General features: G+C 41.5%; 1 protein-coding gene across 4 annotated transcripts in view; it reads left to right on the top strand.

Moving 5' to 3' along the window:
- The window catches only part of MGAT5 (alpha-1,6-mannosylglycoprotein 6-beta-N-acetylglucosaminyltransferase), a 1044542-nt gene that overhangs the window by 181824 nt on the left and 846107 nt on the right, over window positions 1-16611 (top strand). For 3 of the 4 annotated variants that reach the window (XM_069616570.1, XM_069616572.1, XM_069616571.1), the window contains one exon: window positions 14508-14895. In XM_069616570.1, the coding sequence (XP_069472671.1) occupies window positions 14655-14895 (241 nt within the window). In that variant the 5' untranslated portion in view covers window positions 14508-14654. The remainder of the gene's footprint in view (window positions 1-14507; window positions 14896-16611) is intronic. The other variant, XM_069616573.1, reaches the window with a different exon arrangement.

Here is a 16611-nt window from a genome sequence, read left to right as displayed (position 1 = left end):
CTTTTATTTTTCAACCTGTCTGTGTTTTAGTAATGTGTTGGTCATTTGCTGCCTTTTTCTTTGCGAGCAGGGGACCTAGCAGTGAGTGGATGATATGTGCTTATCAATGTTGATCCTTGGGGCATTACCACTGGAAGATGCACATCGTGGTTATCTCTAAGAAAACTTGAATCACATCAGGCTAGTGCATTTCCATTAGGTCTGATTGGCTGATGGAAAAGCACTACTGTTATTTGAGTGCTTTGGTGGACTGCAGATGTCTTTGTGATTGACAAAAAGCTGGGTTCCACTGCCAAATATGAGAAAAATCCTGTAACTTAAGGTCTCTTTTGGAATTTCTTTCCAATCTTATATTGTTGCCTTTATTTGCTGACACTAATACAATAACGTGTACACCTTTACAGTGTCATCGATGATAAGTGAGCTAAATGGGCACTGGTTTACTTTGTAGGTACTTGCATGCAGATTGCCGGGGAAAGGGGCCTAATAGAACATACGTTATTTGTCCAATTATGACAGGCCCATGTTCACATATAGAGAACTCTTCAAAGGACAGTGGCAATCTGCAGAGATCCAGCCTAGATGCATACAGTAGGCCTGTCTCGGCTTTCCCTCCTTCAGTGGCCACCACTGTTACCAAGTCTCGGTCATCTGCTATGTGCAGTGCTGTAGATTCTTTTTTAAAACGGTGCTCCCAAGTGTTATATAACAAATGTTTCTTTTTTTTTAAAGTGTCCCAAGTTATGGAATTGGGGGAAAAATCATACAGGGAGTAATTTGCAGAGACCTGGTGGGTGATAGGATTACTATCTTTTTTTAAAAATTCCAAACACCGCAAAAAAGCCACACGTCAACATGTTATTCAGCTGGTGCAATTGAGAACAAGTAATAACGTTTCAATTATACAATTGCAAAATCATGATTTTTGTTCTAGCTGGTATTCTGGCCAAAGTTCATGGAGGGGGTGGGAGGTGGGCCAGCCAACAAATGTGTTCTTTTTTTCATCTGCATAATATGTGAAGAACTCTAGTAAAATATTTTGACATACATGACTAGCGAAAACACAGCAAACTCCAGGTTTTTCCCCCAGTAGATGTAATGGAAAACTCAATTAAATGGTTTAGAATCGGTTCTGTTACTCCAGACCTCGAGGACCGGAATACTAATGGGTTTTCCAGATATCCCTCATTAATATTCATGAGTCATTGTTTGCAAATGTATCTCATGAATATTAATGAGGGGCATCCGGAAAACCCCCAGCATCAAGGCCTGGAGTTGGGCAACCATGCCTTAAGCCATCCTAAAATAGCCTGCACGTCTCCACACCCGCTCTCCAGCTTGTGTTGCCCATCTTGGAGCAATAGGTATATTACTTTTTTCATAAGTTTGTTATTTTGTATAGAAATGTGTCCTTTTAGTGACCATTGCAAACGGCTATGCATTTGGTGGCAATCTACCTCATGTATACTACAGTTGCTCAGGCAGTAGTTTGTCAAATTATGGGTAATGCCATTCTTTGAATAAACAAGTGACCTCTTAGTAAATCTACTTTTTTTATGTAAGAAATCGTTTTTCTTTGGTCCCAAATTGCAAAAAGAATGTGGATTTTCTTTCTGAAATGCATTTCTGCTACAAAGCACCATGGGAGGTGTATCTTTACTTTTGGCAGAAGGGTGCACCCTCAAATATTGTAAAAACTACTGCACTAAGTAACCTCAAACTAATCCTGGAAATAAAGTCAACGCTTCGTGGCCAAGTTGTTTCTTATTTGGTCCAATTCCCTCCAGTGATTTTTGCTCTTCGGTTTGATAACATTTGTACTTTTTCTCTGTTGGAAAATGAATGGGAGTAGACTGAAAAATGTGTTTGGTTTTGTTGCTTTCTTAATAACATTTTCACTTTTTATTGAATCCTGGGTGGAGTGGGGTGGTGGGGGGTGGAGCCTGCGACAAACCCGTTTGGAAAATGTCAGCCAAATCCATCGTGCAAGTCCAAAGTTATTAGCAATAGAATTTTCTGATTACCATGTGACGCACCATAACTTCTGCACTATAATATAAAATGTGTATGGGGTAAGAGTAAAGAGGCGGGGGGGACTCTCCCATAAAGAAATAAAAGGCAGGTCACAGGTAGGTCGACCATAATGCAAACTTTTAAAAAGAGGTTGATGAAACAACGCAAAACTGAAATAGTTACCGTCAAGGATTGGCACTCTGTTCTTTGGTGCTATTGAGATAAAGCTCCTACCGTGTGTGGGGGGAAAGTTTTGCTAATTATAATGTACTTGGGCATCAAGAAAGCCAATTGAATGAAGTTGTATCATGTACTTTGCCATTCAAAGCTCAATGTAGAGATTTGCCGATGGTCCATATCTGCACAGGTGGTTTTGAAGACCCAGTTCAACATATTATGCATGAATGGTGTTAGTGGGCGGCGTGGTCAGGTTCCTGTTTGTTTTCAGCTTTAAGTATCATTTAGATGACCACATTAAAGTGTAATTGGCCCTTTAATTATCATCTGCTTCAAAACCACATCCGGCCAGGTGAACCCATAATAGAACTTTAATGAATGGCCTGTTATTAATTATTGCGAGGGTTCGCTTGATATCAAAACAAAGAACCTAGTTTCTGTTTCCTTTATAGTTTGAGATGCCAAATCTTAGACTATTTCATACGCCTATTTTCCATTAATGATTGCTCCAATTGGCATATAAACCATCTTTGAAATATTGCCTAATTTGCACTGGCTTGTTGCAAACCAAACCACATCAAATAAAGCTGGTGTATTAACTTGAATATTTTTGCAGGATGTGGCGAAAGGGCAGCCTGATAAGTTACAAATGCTTGCATTGTCTTCCTTGTTCATTGCAGCAACATGATCATTCTGTTGGTTTGGGCACGACTGTGCTGTTGGCATATGGTTAGTTGGATTATCCTACAGCGCAACTGTCTTAAGTATACCAGCTTGTCACCCATTGAAATGGGATGTTTTATTATTTTTGTTATGCCTTATGGTGGAGAACATAGACTTGACTTTGACATTAGATTATATCATCTAATGTCCCTCATAAAAAGTAGTGGGTTAGATTTGCAGAGAAATGTTGAGGAGTAGTTGGATGCATTTATTTTTTTCCAACTTCTGCCCCCTCACCACCGTCATATTGGAATGGCAGAAAGGCCCTATGTGAGAATCCATGTGTTATGCCAATACCACATTGAGTGTACAAGAGACGATATGCCCTCAGACAGCCGTATCGGATGTATGCTTGCACTGAAAGTGTGAAAGGATACCATATGAAAGAATGTCAGCATGCACCATTGGACATTATGGAGGGCTGAGTGAAATCTGGTGAGGGCAGAGTGATGTCATGAAGAAAATATGTGAAGCCATACAGAAACAATATGAAAATACATAAGAGTGACGGTGTAACTGAAGCAATAAGAGAAACCTGTACGAAGCAATAATGTAATCATGAATACAGAAGAGGACACAGTAACTTGCTGACCAATAAGTGTAAATACACACTAACGCAACATAGAAAATATACTGTCCTACGGAAACTCTGTTGTAAAAATCTAAAAAGATTATATACAAATAAAAAATATAGCTTGCTAGGAATTTATAACATGACAAGGACGGCTATAGTTGGAAAATGTACATTAGCTTGCCTTCATATTCAATGAAGGTACCTCAGAAATAGACCATGGTTGCAGAGTCGGGAGACGTTGGAAGAACAGCTTTGTGTGCAAAACAAAGAGGAGTCTGTTAGCTTGGGATCAAGGATGCTATTTTAAAGGAATAGCTGCAAAGCACAAAGGGAAGCAGACGAATAAGCCAGATATATTTCTCTTATATTGAAAGAGAAGAATACATCTGCAAGAGCTGGGTATTGGGCATTTAAAAGTGTATAAAGTATATATAAGGTAGTGGGAGAGTCTCTAGAGGCGAAGCGGAGCAATACCAATCGGTATAATTAAATCAAATAGCAGTAAATAAGAGTCTCAAATTGACAAATTCGAGGTCTCTCCACATGTGACTCAGAAGTCGAAAACAAGGGCTATTCATAAAGCCTCGGATGAAGATAGTGATGCGATGATACTCCCTTGAATGTCCTAGAATGGAGAACAGGCTACAATGTCAACTACAGATGGGGAAACTTTGGCTCATGGTCGGACTGATGAGATATGATGGACTAATTGGGGAAATGGGGAGTAATCTGACGTGATTCAAGCACCTGGGTTTCGGTTTCATCACGTGCTGATAGCTGAACCGAAAGTCCAAGTTTGGGTGAGAATGCCAACCAATCAGTGGGTCGATGGGGCAGCCTGTTGTACATTGTTGCATAGATCAATCGCTGCCATTTTGTCCGCTATAATCAGTGTTATATATGTATTTGGAGGTAATTCGAGTGGTCATAGTGAGAAGAAACAGCCAATTAAGTACTAACCCGTTTACTTTCTATAAGTAGATATGATCCCCTAACCAATCCCTCCTGATAATAAATATAATGGTTTGCCACGTAGGATGACATCATAGATGACTTATATTATGGTATAAGACCTCTGTGTAATCACCTTTGTGTGTGGGTGTGCAAGCATCCGTCTGTCTGCCAGTTGAACCTGCTTTATTAAACTGAGAATAAAGTAGTTCTTGACATATTCTTTGAGTCTGTCCGGTTATTTAGTCTGGGATCTTTATTGGTAATTGCATCTAGCGCAAGAGATGCTTCAAGGTGCTAGAGCACAGACTACAAAAGTCCTGTGCAAGTTACTGCGATCCTACGTTGATCTTGGGCGACACTCCACTCAAAACCTCATTATGCAGTGTTTCCTGCATGGAAAAATACTGTACCCATTCCCAACTGGTTAGAGTTTTCAACTCTCTAAAGGCTTCGGGAGACGGAGTATGACTTCTCTTATGGCATATCAAATTAGAAACTAACAGAAACCCATCCATGGGTTTATTAGTGAGGCATTTGTGTGCTCAAGGTAGATTTGAGTTACTGTTGGATTGATTACCTGTATTTTCATAAGGCTTTGTTCTTAAGCTTTGCATCCTGCTTTTGTGCTATGTGTTGGATTATTGCATACTTGACTGACCATTTGTTTAATTCACAAAGTTAACCACTGTCCGAGCCAACAGTAAAGTATCAGAAAATTGCCAGTGTATCTCAGATGAGGAAGAGGCCAGGGCAAGGCTATACCTTGATTACTGGCCCATCAATGGCAAAGACAGCCAGTACCATGCACACTGCTGTATCCTTCACACCTCCCCTGCAAGTCTTTACTATGAATAGCACGAAATAGCAGGAAACCATCTGACCACCTCTGACCCCACTATGCTTATAAGTAGTCATTTTGTTATTATGAATTGGCTAAAAGAAATTGGCTTATTTGCAAAATCTGGACCTACCTCATTCTTGAAGCTGCAACTTCGATGCCAAAATGCGTGGGATGGCCAACATGGAGAGCTGCACCATCACGGCCACCACTGCAACCACTCCTCCCTCCAGCCGTACCCTTTTGTATATGCACACAGAGGAGTGATGGCTCGAGGGGTTCTGAATTAATCACAAAACTACTGGCAAAGCTCTCCCCCAACCATCGTGTTTAAGTCTACCATTTCAAAAGGGGAAAGACAGCATGGAAATTGGGCCTAGATCCATTAAGAGTCATTTCTGCCAGACCTACTCGGTTATATCCCTTCTGCTAGCGACCACAAGTAACCCCATCCTCATTGGTCCTCCCCAGCGATCTGTAGTTTGAGTATCTAGTCGTGGCAAGCCTGCGACCTACATCTGGGCATACCCGTCCCAGCCTGTGGCATAAAGCATCACTACTAACATCAGAATGTTGGTCATCCACTTTACAACAATCCCAGGCTTTAGACATGGATAGATTTATGACGTTCTTCAGTGGGGACTGATCAGAATTACTGAACAGCGACTTATTGTGGGCAAGTAGAAAGGAAGAACCATAACAAATGGATGCAACGTGAACCAACTTGACCTCGCCAAATGTATGAAAAACCAACATCCTGATGCCAAATTTGAATCCAATCAATACTAAAATCACGATATGCATCACACGATCAATGAACTTAAAGGGTACATTGAACGCTGAATGATCATGCATATTACATGATTATCATCCATCGGAGACGAGGTTCTGTGTATGTGCGGCAGCAGAGATTTGCAAAGTGCTGTTGCGTTTTAAAGGTAAACTCTGTTCTATAGGTTTATGCTTTATGCATTTTAGAGTGGTGTGCCTTGCCGCATTCGTGTGTACTCATTTGGGTGTAGCAAATCATTTTGTTGAATATTCGCAATGTTGGCACATGCATGGCCAACATGTGTTCTTATGGGATATATCTTATATCCGCCTTGTTACATGCGTAATTGTTGCATATATTGTATTTCAAAACATTCATGGCTACTATGCACTTTGTTCGCTTTTATGCGTTCCCATTATCCGTTGATGCAATGTTTTCTTTTGTCACACATGATTTTAGAACTTTGTGTGTATGTGTAGTGTGTGTGCCCTTTGGGCTATGTCACATTAATCATTAGCTGCTTAGCTATTAAGTACATATGGCAGCTAAGCACCATGCACTTTCTGTACATTCTCATTGCCGTTTTTGCTTTTTCTTAATGTTGACCTGAACCTCGTGTATTGTTGATGGTTTATTCGATGAAAGTGGTATCATTTCTCTGGGCAGTTGTCATTGTGCACTATAACCATTGGTGCTTTTATTTGTGGAGCACAATACTATGGTCAAAGATGGCCGCCGTTTTTGCTATCGGAGAGTTGGCAATTGGACAGAAACATGGAAATCAATGATGAGCTTTGTTTTTGCTTAATCAGCACGGTTGTGACGAGCCGTGTGATCAAGCGCCTAGTGGTGCGAAACATATTGCTTCTTTTGTCCACCTCCTCAAGGCTTGCACATTAAATAAAAATATAAATGTTATCCTCCCGACTACCTCTTTTTATTTGGATGCATAGAGGCCCCTGTACTGCGGTCCTCTCGCCCAGTGTGCGATATATATATTCAGTGAAAAAAACTTTGTTGAAGGGACGTTATGGTTAAGTTGCGCTACTAAAAACCTATGAAATTCAGTGAAAAAACGTTGTTAAAGGGACGTTATGGTTCCAAGTAAAACCGAAAAACCCTTGAAATTTTCCAGTTATGGTAAGCTAAGCACCCATAACTCGCGCCACCACTGTGCACTGCTAAGACTAACACCCAGGACATCAAAGATGACATCATAACGTGGATGCAGTTCAGGGGGTTTCCGCCTACTTTTTCCCATTATCTTTTACTTTTCATGACAAACACATTTTGCTTCTGACGCAGATACCCGCCAGCCAGTGTTCTGTTAAGTTTGCTAGATGGTGGTGGAATGGTTCCTGGGAGTCCCTTTTGGTTAGGCATTTGCCTTGGCTTCCTTTGTTACATCCTGCGTTTTCTACTCTGCGACTGTGAGTGCATCAATTCCAGCTTCTGTATTGTTTCCAATTCTCTTCTGTGTTGGTGACATGTCTGTGCATTCGTTCTTTGAATGAGGCCACAGTAATAAAAACATTATTTCAACGATTTCAGTTTTCTCAAAGTCTCTTGGAGGCAGGTGCAACTGCCAGAGTCTGTGTCCACGAGAGTGTTTGGTGGTGTTCTAGGCTGAAATTTAAGAACTACTACACTCCATATAGTTTAATTCATTTTCCGATCCGCTGCAGCTTTGATAACAATTACAGACTTTACAACATGATTGCCATTTGAATTTTGTCGAAACTATAAGGGAGCATTCCGTGTTATTTCGGCCTCGAGGGTGGACTTGTAGTCTAGTGGCTGAAGGTATGACCACGGAATCACTCTAAATTTCAGATCTATAAAACAAGTGTGGTGCATAGATCCGTGCATGTGCTGATGAACAAGGTCTTTTTCCAGTTCTTGATGATGTTTGATATGAAATGTGTAGTGGTCCTGGGGGGGAAAGATGGAGTACTAGCTACCTCCTGATGAAGTGGGTAACCATGGATTCCGACATGGGGTCTTAACATGGGGTGCGATTGATCCTAGGAAATGTTCATCTACTCATGCCTCCTTTAACATGTCCTGTCCACGTGGAGTGCTCAAGGGGCTGAACACTTCTCTTGATCATTGCATAAGTGTACAGTGATCTGTGCAATGCTAATTGGGTAGAATACATTAAAATTACGCGTCTGTGTATATTAAAACGCACACCATCTAAAGATGAAATGTTTCATACGCACTCCAACGCCTAGGTAATGTTAATGTGTGTTTATTTATAAAGTGCACCATACACCAAAAGGCATCTTGGCGCTAGGACAAATCTCTCCAAGAAAAGAGCCACCAGCCAATAACCTCATCAAGACCTAGAACAAGTGTGTTTTCAGCAAAATGGATAATACGAAGCGAGAAACCCAACTGTTGACCTTTTCTGGTCATCTTCCGAGCAATGTCTCTTCTGAGATATTCGTCTTCTTTTCTTTTTCTTTTTTCTTTCATTGTGAAGTAATGGGATTCTAAGGGATCGGACCGCGGCTGATTTTGCGGCGGCCAGAATGTTCGCATAAGAAAGGTGCGAACCACCAAAGGTTTGCACCTTTCTCATGCGAACACACTTGCATACAAGGGGGGCTGCAGGGGCGTCCCCCGCTCACTACACTGTAAAGTGAGCGTGGGTTGCGGGGGACACCCCTGCAGCCCCTGGGTTTTTTTTTTTTTTTTTTTTTTTATACTTACCTGCAATGCTACCACCAAAGGTTTGAACTTTTAGTGTTCGAACCTTTGGTGGTAGCATTTTTCGGTCGTTTTGTACGATCGGATTTGTTTTTCGGTCCTATCCTACAAAACCAAGTAATGGCCGATTCTGATCTTTTGAAATGCACCTTGGCCATGATTTGGTCTCTTATTTAGGCATTGTTGTAGAGTGCTGCTGGGAGCAGTTACCAGGGCAGGGAGCAGCAGAGTGTCCAGATCATTTTTTATGCTTGTTTATTTGGGCCATTTCCAGAAGAACTGAACTAGCAGTGAATTGTTCAGCAGGCAAAGGGTTAAGTTTCACAGCAAAGCTGATGTTGGCGTTTTGTGAACCAATGGATTCACAACCAATATATACACCTTCTTTACAGATCATTTCAATAGCTTGTCTCTAAATCTTTGCAGATTATTTCACAAGCTAAGGGCATACATGTGTCCCCAGATCATTAATGTCATAGCTGTGAAATGAATAAAGTAAACATTAAAAGAGAAATTAATGAAATGAAAAGCAACTATATTTTAAAACATTTTCATGCAGCATTTTAGTCTAGTCACTGAGTAATTTAGCTTTATACACGAATAAGGTACTGCACAAGGGAGACGATATTGTCCCATTGTTGATGTGCTCTGGTGGATCTGGCACTTAACACAAGATCTATAGTAGAGTTTCATTTGCAGGTTGAATCCCAAAAAGCTAACATTTTCTTTTCTGATGAACACAAAAAACACCAGTTGTAGTTGTGTAATAATGGCAACTGATATGTCAAGTATGACCAGTTGGGGAAGCAACATGAACGGCATTATTGTGGAGAGGGAAAATATCCTTTCAGACGCTTGAAATGGTCCTTCATCATGGCATGTTTTTTAAAGAATATTCTGCTCGTCCATTGAGGGGAGTCAGACTCGCATTGCATTGAACCGAAAAGGGTGCTAAGCTAAAACAATGATGCTGTAAAAACGATAGAACACTGTTTCTACACGTTGAAATGAGTAGTAATGCATTGGCAAGGCAGTGACTCTACAGCCAATAGGAATTGCATTTCAGTTCTGCCCTATTTGTTGTGTTGCCTCCAAGTGGCAACTGTTGTCATGCTCATGGTAGAGGTCTGAGGGTTTGAACTGGGCTAAGCACTGCTGCTCAGATATTCTGTGCAGTGTTTAGTATTCTGAATGCAAATAACTGCTGCAGAAGGTCACACAATGCAAAGAATGCTTTAGAGTGCATTCTTCTTCATGCAGCTTGGCGGCGAGCGTTAGCTGTATAGGCTTTTTGTCATTTTCCATTCAGATTTCACAAAACCTGGCCAATCATGCCGGTAGCTGGGCATTTGATTGCAGTCCCTGGTATTAGCCTGAATTAATTAACTTTGTATGGCAAAACGGAGAATTGGTTTAAGTTCTTCAGCTTTAGATTACAGAAGCAGGTGTTTGCTAGGAAGAACTGCCATTCGAACTCTGAAGCACCTTTATGGTAGTACCTAGCCATGATGGAAATAGATAGCAAAGGGTGAGTTTCTAGTAACCATCAATGCTAGACCTATACAAAAGTCAATACTATTGGCTTTATCAATGCTTGTTCTGTTTCCTGCTTTTAATGGTGGTAACACTAGCCGCACAAAGCTCAGATCTAAGTAGAATGCTGGGCTATGGAATCATGTCCACCTGTGCATCTGTAAAAGTGGTAAAATCACCGAATAGCGGGTAATTTAAAGTTCAGGGCTAGGGCATTCATTGTGATAACACACCCGCTTATGGTGCATTGAAATGGTTGGGAGGCATAACATCTGAACGTTTGATTTGCACAGAGCTCAAGTCGAGGGCACTCGCGAGGGGAGCGCAGAGTCCACCCACTTTATTCAGAGGTTGAACTCGATCCCCCCAACTAAAATGAGAAACATTGAATGTCCTCTTTGAATTTATGAATTAAAGCTGACCTCGGGGATCAAACCGCAGTCAGCACCACTGCATTATATAACCTGATGAAAAATTGCAAACTAAAGGTGAAATGTCCCATTTTGGTACTGCAAGTCCCAGGGAAAACATTTGTATTGGTTCTTGGAGTTTAAAACATGCACATGTAAGTGATTTCAATGTGGCACTTCACCTAAGTCAACGCCTAGCGTGTAATGCAAAACTGAAATCCTTATTATTTTGTGTCTAAAAGTTCTTTTTTTCTGAACGATGTACCACTCATATCACGCCCCTCTCTTGGAACCCCCCCCCTAAGGTCACACTGAACCAGGAATCATGCAGTTTGCAAATTTAAAATATGTATGTATGTATTCACAATATAATCACACCATGTTTAATGGGTATACAATATTCACCAATGGGGTTATGTAACACTAATCAATCTCTAATCATAAGGAGTAATAGTGAGCAAAACAATTCAGCACAGAAATAATACTTTAGAGTGTGTTCAAATCAAATAGCAGTGTGGTTACTAATTTCCCCTGCACACCCCTCAATCCCCCAACAGGCAATGTAAAGAGATGGGAGAGAGAGCAGGTATTCAGGAATGCAGAATTCAAACATGTCAATCCCAATTTCTCCCCAGAAAACACAAGAGAGAAACCGAATTGATTGGCAAGCTGTCAAAAAATGGTTTTTAAGTTATCTTGGGATGGAATGGTTAAAAACACCAAGACTGGTTTAAATTGCTGAGATTGTTTAAATTCTTATGGGAGCAGCTTTAGATAGTTGCAGACAAACACTAGCAATCATTTAATACTAAGAAGCAATGGGAAATCTTAAAATTGAGGTCGGGTGCAAACAAAAGCTGTTTTACACGTGTCAGAAATTTCCTAAAACAAAATTTGCTGCAAACTTTTCTGCACGCTGTGATTGTGGGATAACTATATAGATTTGGAATGCGGTTTTAGGTTTTATGGAAAGCTGAGGATGTTAGCTACAAGCGGAAGTTGACATTTTGTTTCTAGCATAAAAATTGAGAAAGTTATGGACGTTTCAGTGGAGGTCAATTTTCTGAGATAGGCACAAGAATGGGAAAACAGGGATGCACTTTAAAAGACCAACAGGATTTCTTTACACTAGGGGATGACTATGAAGAAGCAAATACCACACGGAAGCACAGTCACTGGATCAGGACGACCGCCTGCCGAGGAACTTGGCTTCTTCAGATGAAATATATCAGCGCAAAGTTATTTTTAACAATACAAGTACAGAAGGAAGATGGTAGGGATAAGATAGAGAGTTCAGGCAATTCAAAAAGATTTCTAATAATGCAGGTTATGAAGACAAGATAGGATGGATTTAAATAGGGATTGGACTAAGCCAGGTACTTATGCTAGTGACAGTTCTATTCTATAGATACTCACTATATATGTTTTGAGCGGAACGTCAGGAATTCTGGTCCGTCAGGGATTCTGCTAGGCACACCGGACTGCACTGGGTCTCTTCACAGCCCGGCACAGGACTGTATCACGTCTGCAATGGCTCTGGTCACAGCACAACTGGATTGGATCTTTTGGTTCTGGTAATAATTATTTTAGCAGGAAAGCAGTTACAGAACAGCCCGTCTATTTCTTTTGTTCCCCTTAGGTTTTTGGGGTGGGTTCTGGAATCTTAAGGCCTAGCTGAAAATGTTTCAGCTATGCAATGAGCCTTTCTGCTTGCCAAGTTTCTGGAGTCTGGAGCAAGGAAGATTAATGGTTCTCTAGCAGGCTGCTCCCTCTGCAATCGGTTGGTGTGTGAATATGTGTCCCTCTCAAAGTCATGAGCTGTCTCTATTTATGCATATGATAAAAGGGGTGTGTGCTGGTTTATCCTAGGTGCGCCTCTTAGGCAGGCGATTGGCTAGAATCTCTTCTCTACCTTGATAGGAGGAGAAAACAGGGTGTCACCTTGATGGTGTGAGTTTGAGTCAGAATCCTCGCCTTGTCCCTTGAACATAAAATCTACTTTTGGTACAATACATATTTCCATGTGTGCAATCTCTATAACAATCATATATACAGTTTACATATTGTGTAGCATCTACTCCTCCAAACCTCGTAGCTGTAGGATCTTGTGTCTGCTTTTGACAGCATTTTGCCCTTTTTGTCCGGAACACAATATCCAGTTTATCAGAAAATTTGTACAAATGTGCACATTGAATATGGGCATAAGTGTAGGCAGTTTCATGCTTTTGGCATACATACATACATTTGGTGTAAAACCATATTTTGTACTGTTACTTCCCAGAACATCTCAGAGTTCTGGCGCCTCTTAAAACGTGCCGCCAAAAACTAGATTCACAAATCTGTTTACATATTTTTCACAATTTTACACAGTAATTTTTCAGTCTTTTAAAGATGTGCTTTTGGCCTTTGATAAGCAACAAATTGTGGTTTGTCTCCACCTCCTTCTCCTGGCAGCTCAGAAGCAGTCTCTTCCCAGGTCCTTTTGGGAGAGGCCATTTATGACTCTTCACACTTCGCATTTCCTTTCAGCCAGAGGATTTCCATTGTCCCCTTCCCCTGCAGCCCCAAATCCTCCTCCCCTAATCTAATCGTCACAGAGCTGTGATTTCCTGGTGGAGTGAAGCAGAAGGGAGATGCCTGGCCTCCGTGGGGGAAACCTTTGGACTGGTTTGATTGCTTTTAGGCAGGCTTAATTTCAATGTCATTCTGTTACATTTTTTTCTTGGTTTAAAACAAATTTGGAATTTCAAAACAAGCAGCTAGAACACTTATTCCAGATTCTAAACCATGGGATTAAACAGTTACAAACTAGGTTACTCTCAATAACACGTCACTTTGATTTCCGACATTAGATTTCAGTTGTATACGTTTACACTTTTAAAGCAAGCTTGTGACAGCTGTCATGCAGGGTGCCGAGGGTACTGTGCCCAGATTTTGACAGATTTCACAGGCAGGCACAATTTTGCTGTGAATGTTTTGATGACAAATTCAGCTTTTCAGAACATTGTATGTTCATAATGATTTCTTGAACTATCTGAATTGTAGCACCCAGCAAGAATATTGGGTGTTTGAGGGTGTTTTGTACCGGCATTCTGCAGTTTCAGCAACCAAGAAAAAGATTTAAAAGCAAGATTTTGGATTTTGTTCAGCAAAGCACTGCTTTGCCCTCTGCACTCCATTTTTACTTGTTGTGAAGCCCAGTGCCATGTTTCAGGAGTGAGATCTCCGTTCCACCACTGACAACCTGCATGGTAGATTTGCCAGCCATCTTTTCATGTTGTAAAGCGCAATTTCCATAGGTTTTGGCGTGCATGAGGGTTTTGCAGCCATTTTGATAATTCTGGCACCATCAGAACACAGGGATGCCGCAGGCAGAGCATAAGTGGGTTAATACATCCCACAAAGACCTTTTTAAAGTTTCAAAAAAACTATTAGAAGAAAATATCCTCTCTTGGTTCTGTGTGTGTTGATTTTATGAAAGGCAAATGCCATTCGCCCTGTTCAATTTGGGTGCTTATGCAAAGCCAATTTAATGAAATGTGCATGTTTCATCTTGATAGGCTAATTTCTGGTGACGTTACATCCCATTTCTTTTGTTGAGTCCCCAAACTTTAATTTTTAGGACTTGGACCCTGGATTTGCACCCTTCCAAGGAATGTCTACTATTTCTCCCTTAAGGCAGTTTATCTGCACAAGAAGTATTTTCAATGGATTTTGGGTGAATGAATTGTCCTGCTCTCTCAAGAGTAACCGCTTGATAACTGAAAAACCCGCTGACCAAATGTATTTCTATTTCTCCAGCAGAATGAAACTGCACCGGGGCCGGAAACTGACCGAAGCACCAGAGCGAGACACTGACGTGTAAAGGACAGACGTGGAGGCAATGGATGCGTTTCCTATATTGGTGTTTTAAGCGCCAGCGTGAACTGTACCAGTTGCCCATCAGCAATGGCCTTCTTTACTCCCTGGAAATTGTCCTCGCAAAAGCTGGGCTTTTTTCTTGTGTCCTTCGGCTTCATTTGGGGTATGATGCTTTTGCATTTTACGATTCAGCAACGAACTCAACACGAGAGTAGCTCTATGCTCCGGGAGCAGATTCTGGATCTCAGCAAGCGGTACATCAAAGCCTTGGCAGAAGAAAACAGGAACGTGGTGGATGGGCCGTATGTTGGGACAATGACGGCCTATGGCAAGTATCCATGCTTTGCACTCCCATTTCTGTTGACTGTTTACAATGTTTAGTCATTTGCTATGTTGCATTTTATGCTGTGCCTGGTAAACATGTAGATCATTTCAGAGTCACATTGGGACAAGAAATAGGCCCGGACACCCAAAAAAAGTGGGCTACCACTGTTTGTTGCCTTATATTTATTTATTATGATTTATCTGTTTCCCTTTTGCTTCGCACATTCCACTCCCCCCTTCCATGCACTTTACCCCTCCCCCTCTCCCATGCACTTGCGCATTCTCATTGTCACTGGGCGTAGTCAGATCGTTGTTTTGTTCTCCCCTGTTCCCCTCCCTTGCCTTGTTGCACTCTGAAACACTTGTGTACGTGCACAATATAAATATCATTATCAATGGTCAAATATTTCTACACTGTACAGAAGCTTTTAGGCACAAGGATTTTGACAAGTGACTGAGGACACTGAGATGGAATGTCTTGTCATGATCGTAACGGAGACAACGGCTGGAAAAAAAAATGCTATTACTGCAACTTGCGAAAGGCAAAATACATAGTCCGAAATGGATGCTTATTCTACTCTAAAATTGGTAGTTTATCAATAATACATATTTATCACTAATGCAGCAACTCCAGGGGCACGTGCCCCCTGGAGTGGCGGCACAGTGACAGCCGGCAGCAGCACCGGCCCCTCAACTTTGCAGGCTGCCTGTGAATGAAGCATGCATCATAATTTAAGATGCACACATCATGCAAGCAAATAAATTATCAAAGCAAGATAACATGTGTTACCTTGCTTTGATGAATTATGTCGTTGCAGGTATTTTTTTGTTTTCAAAAATAATTTTTTTCACATTTTTTGTTGTCCAAACCGGTCCAGGTGTGGGCAGGAACCGGCCCTCACTCCCCAGGGACGATTGTTGCCCAGCCACGGGCTCAAAGGCAGAGAGAGAGGGGCGAATCCAACCCTGGATCATTTCTGTACACATGTGATTGATTGCACTTTGAACTTCTTGTGTGAAATGTCAAGCACTGACCTGCTAAAGCGAAATGAGGGATCGCATTCAGGAAGAAAGCGGTATTTGCACAAGTTATTTTCGAAACACCTTGCTTGCACCGCTCTACCCATCCGTGTCAAATTTGCAAGCTGTCAACAATGGCAGCGTGTCCCTACAGGGCCGATATCCATCTGAGCGAACTTCGTCTTTATTTGCTTTTCCTCTTGTACAGCAGGTCTATGTTTGCAATGTCCTTGTTCTCATGGCCACTGGCTCTTTGAAAGAATTTAATTGTGCGCGTCCGTACAGCGCAATCCTTAATAATAATAATTCAAAGCCCAAACGGAGGCCCGTAACTCTAACTTGTAATATTCACGCATCCAAAGCAACGCAGCCAATGAAGTGTGAAATAAGGTTTTCTATCTTTTACCTTTTTTTATTTTATACATTTATAGCAGCGCATAGCCCGGCGTGGGCATCTAGGCACTAGTTATGTACATAAGTTCAGTGCAGGAGTTAGTTGAAGAAGAGATGCACTTTAAGTTTTTATCTGAAGAGCGGATAGGGTGGTTCAGCCCTGAGGTGTGGCGGGGGAGGTTGTTCCATAGGCAGTGCTGGTCATTGGGCCGGCTCTCAGCGGATCCGAGATCCGGCACCAGATGTGGAGCCGGATCTCGGGATCCGGCCAGAGTCGGCCGCCCAAGACCATGAACATAGAATAGAT

The sequence above is a fragment of the Ambystoma mexicanum genome, chromosome 9 (genome assembly GCF_040938575.1).
Source record: "Ambystoma mexicanum isolate Mex_15411 chromosome 9, UKY_AmexF1_1, whole genome shotgun sequence".
NCBI lineage: Eukaryota > Metazoa > Chordata > Amphibia > Caudata > Ambystomatidae > Ambystoma > Ambystoma mexicanum.
This window is presented reverse-complemented; position numbering and strand designations above follow the sequence as displayed.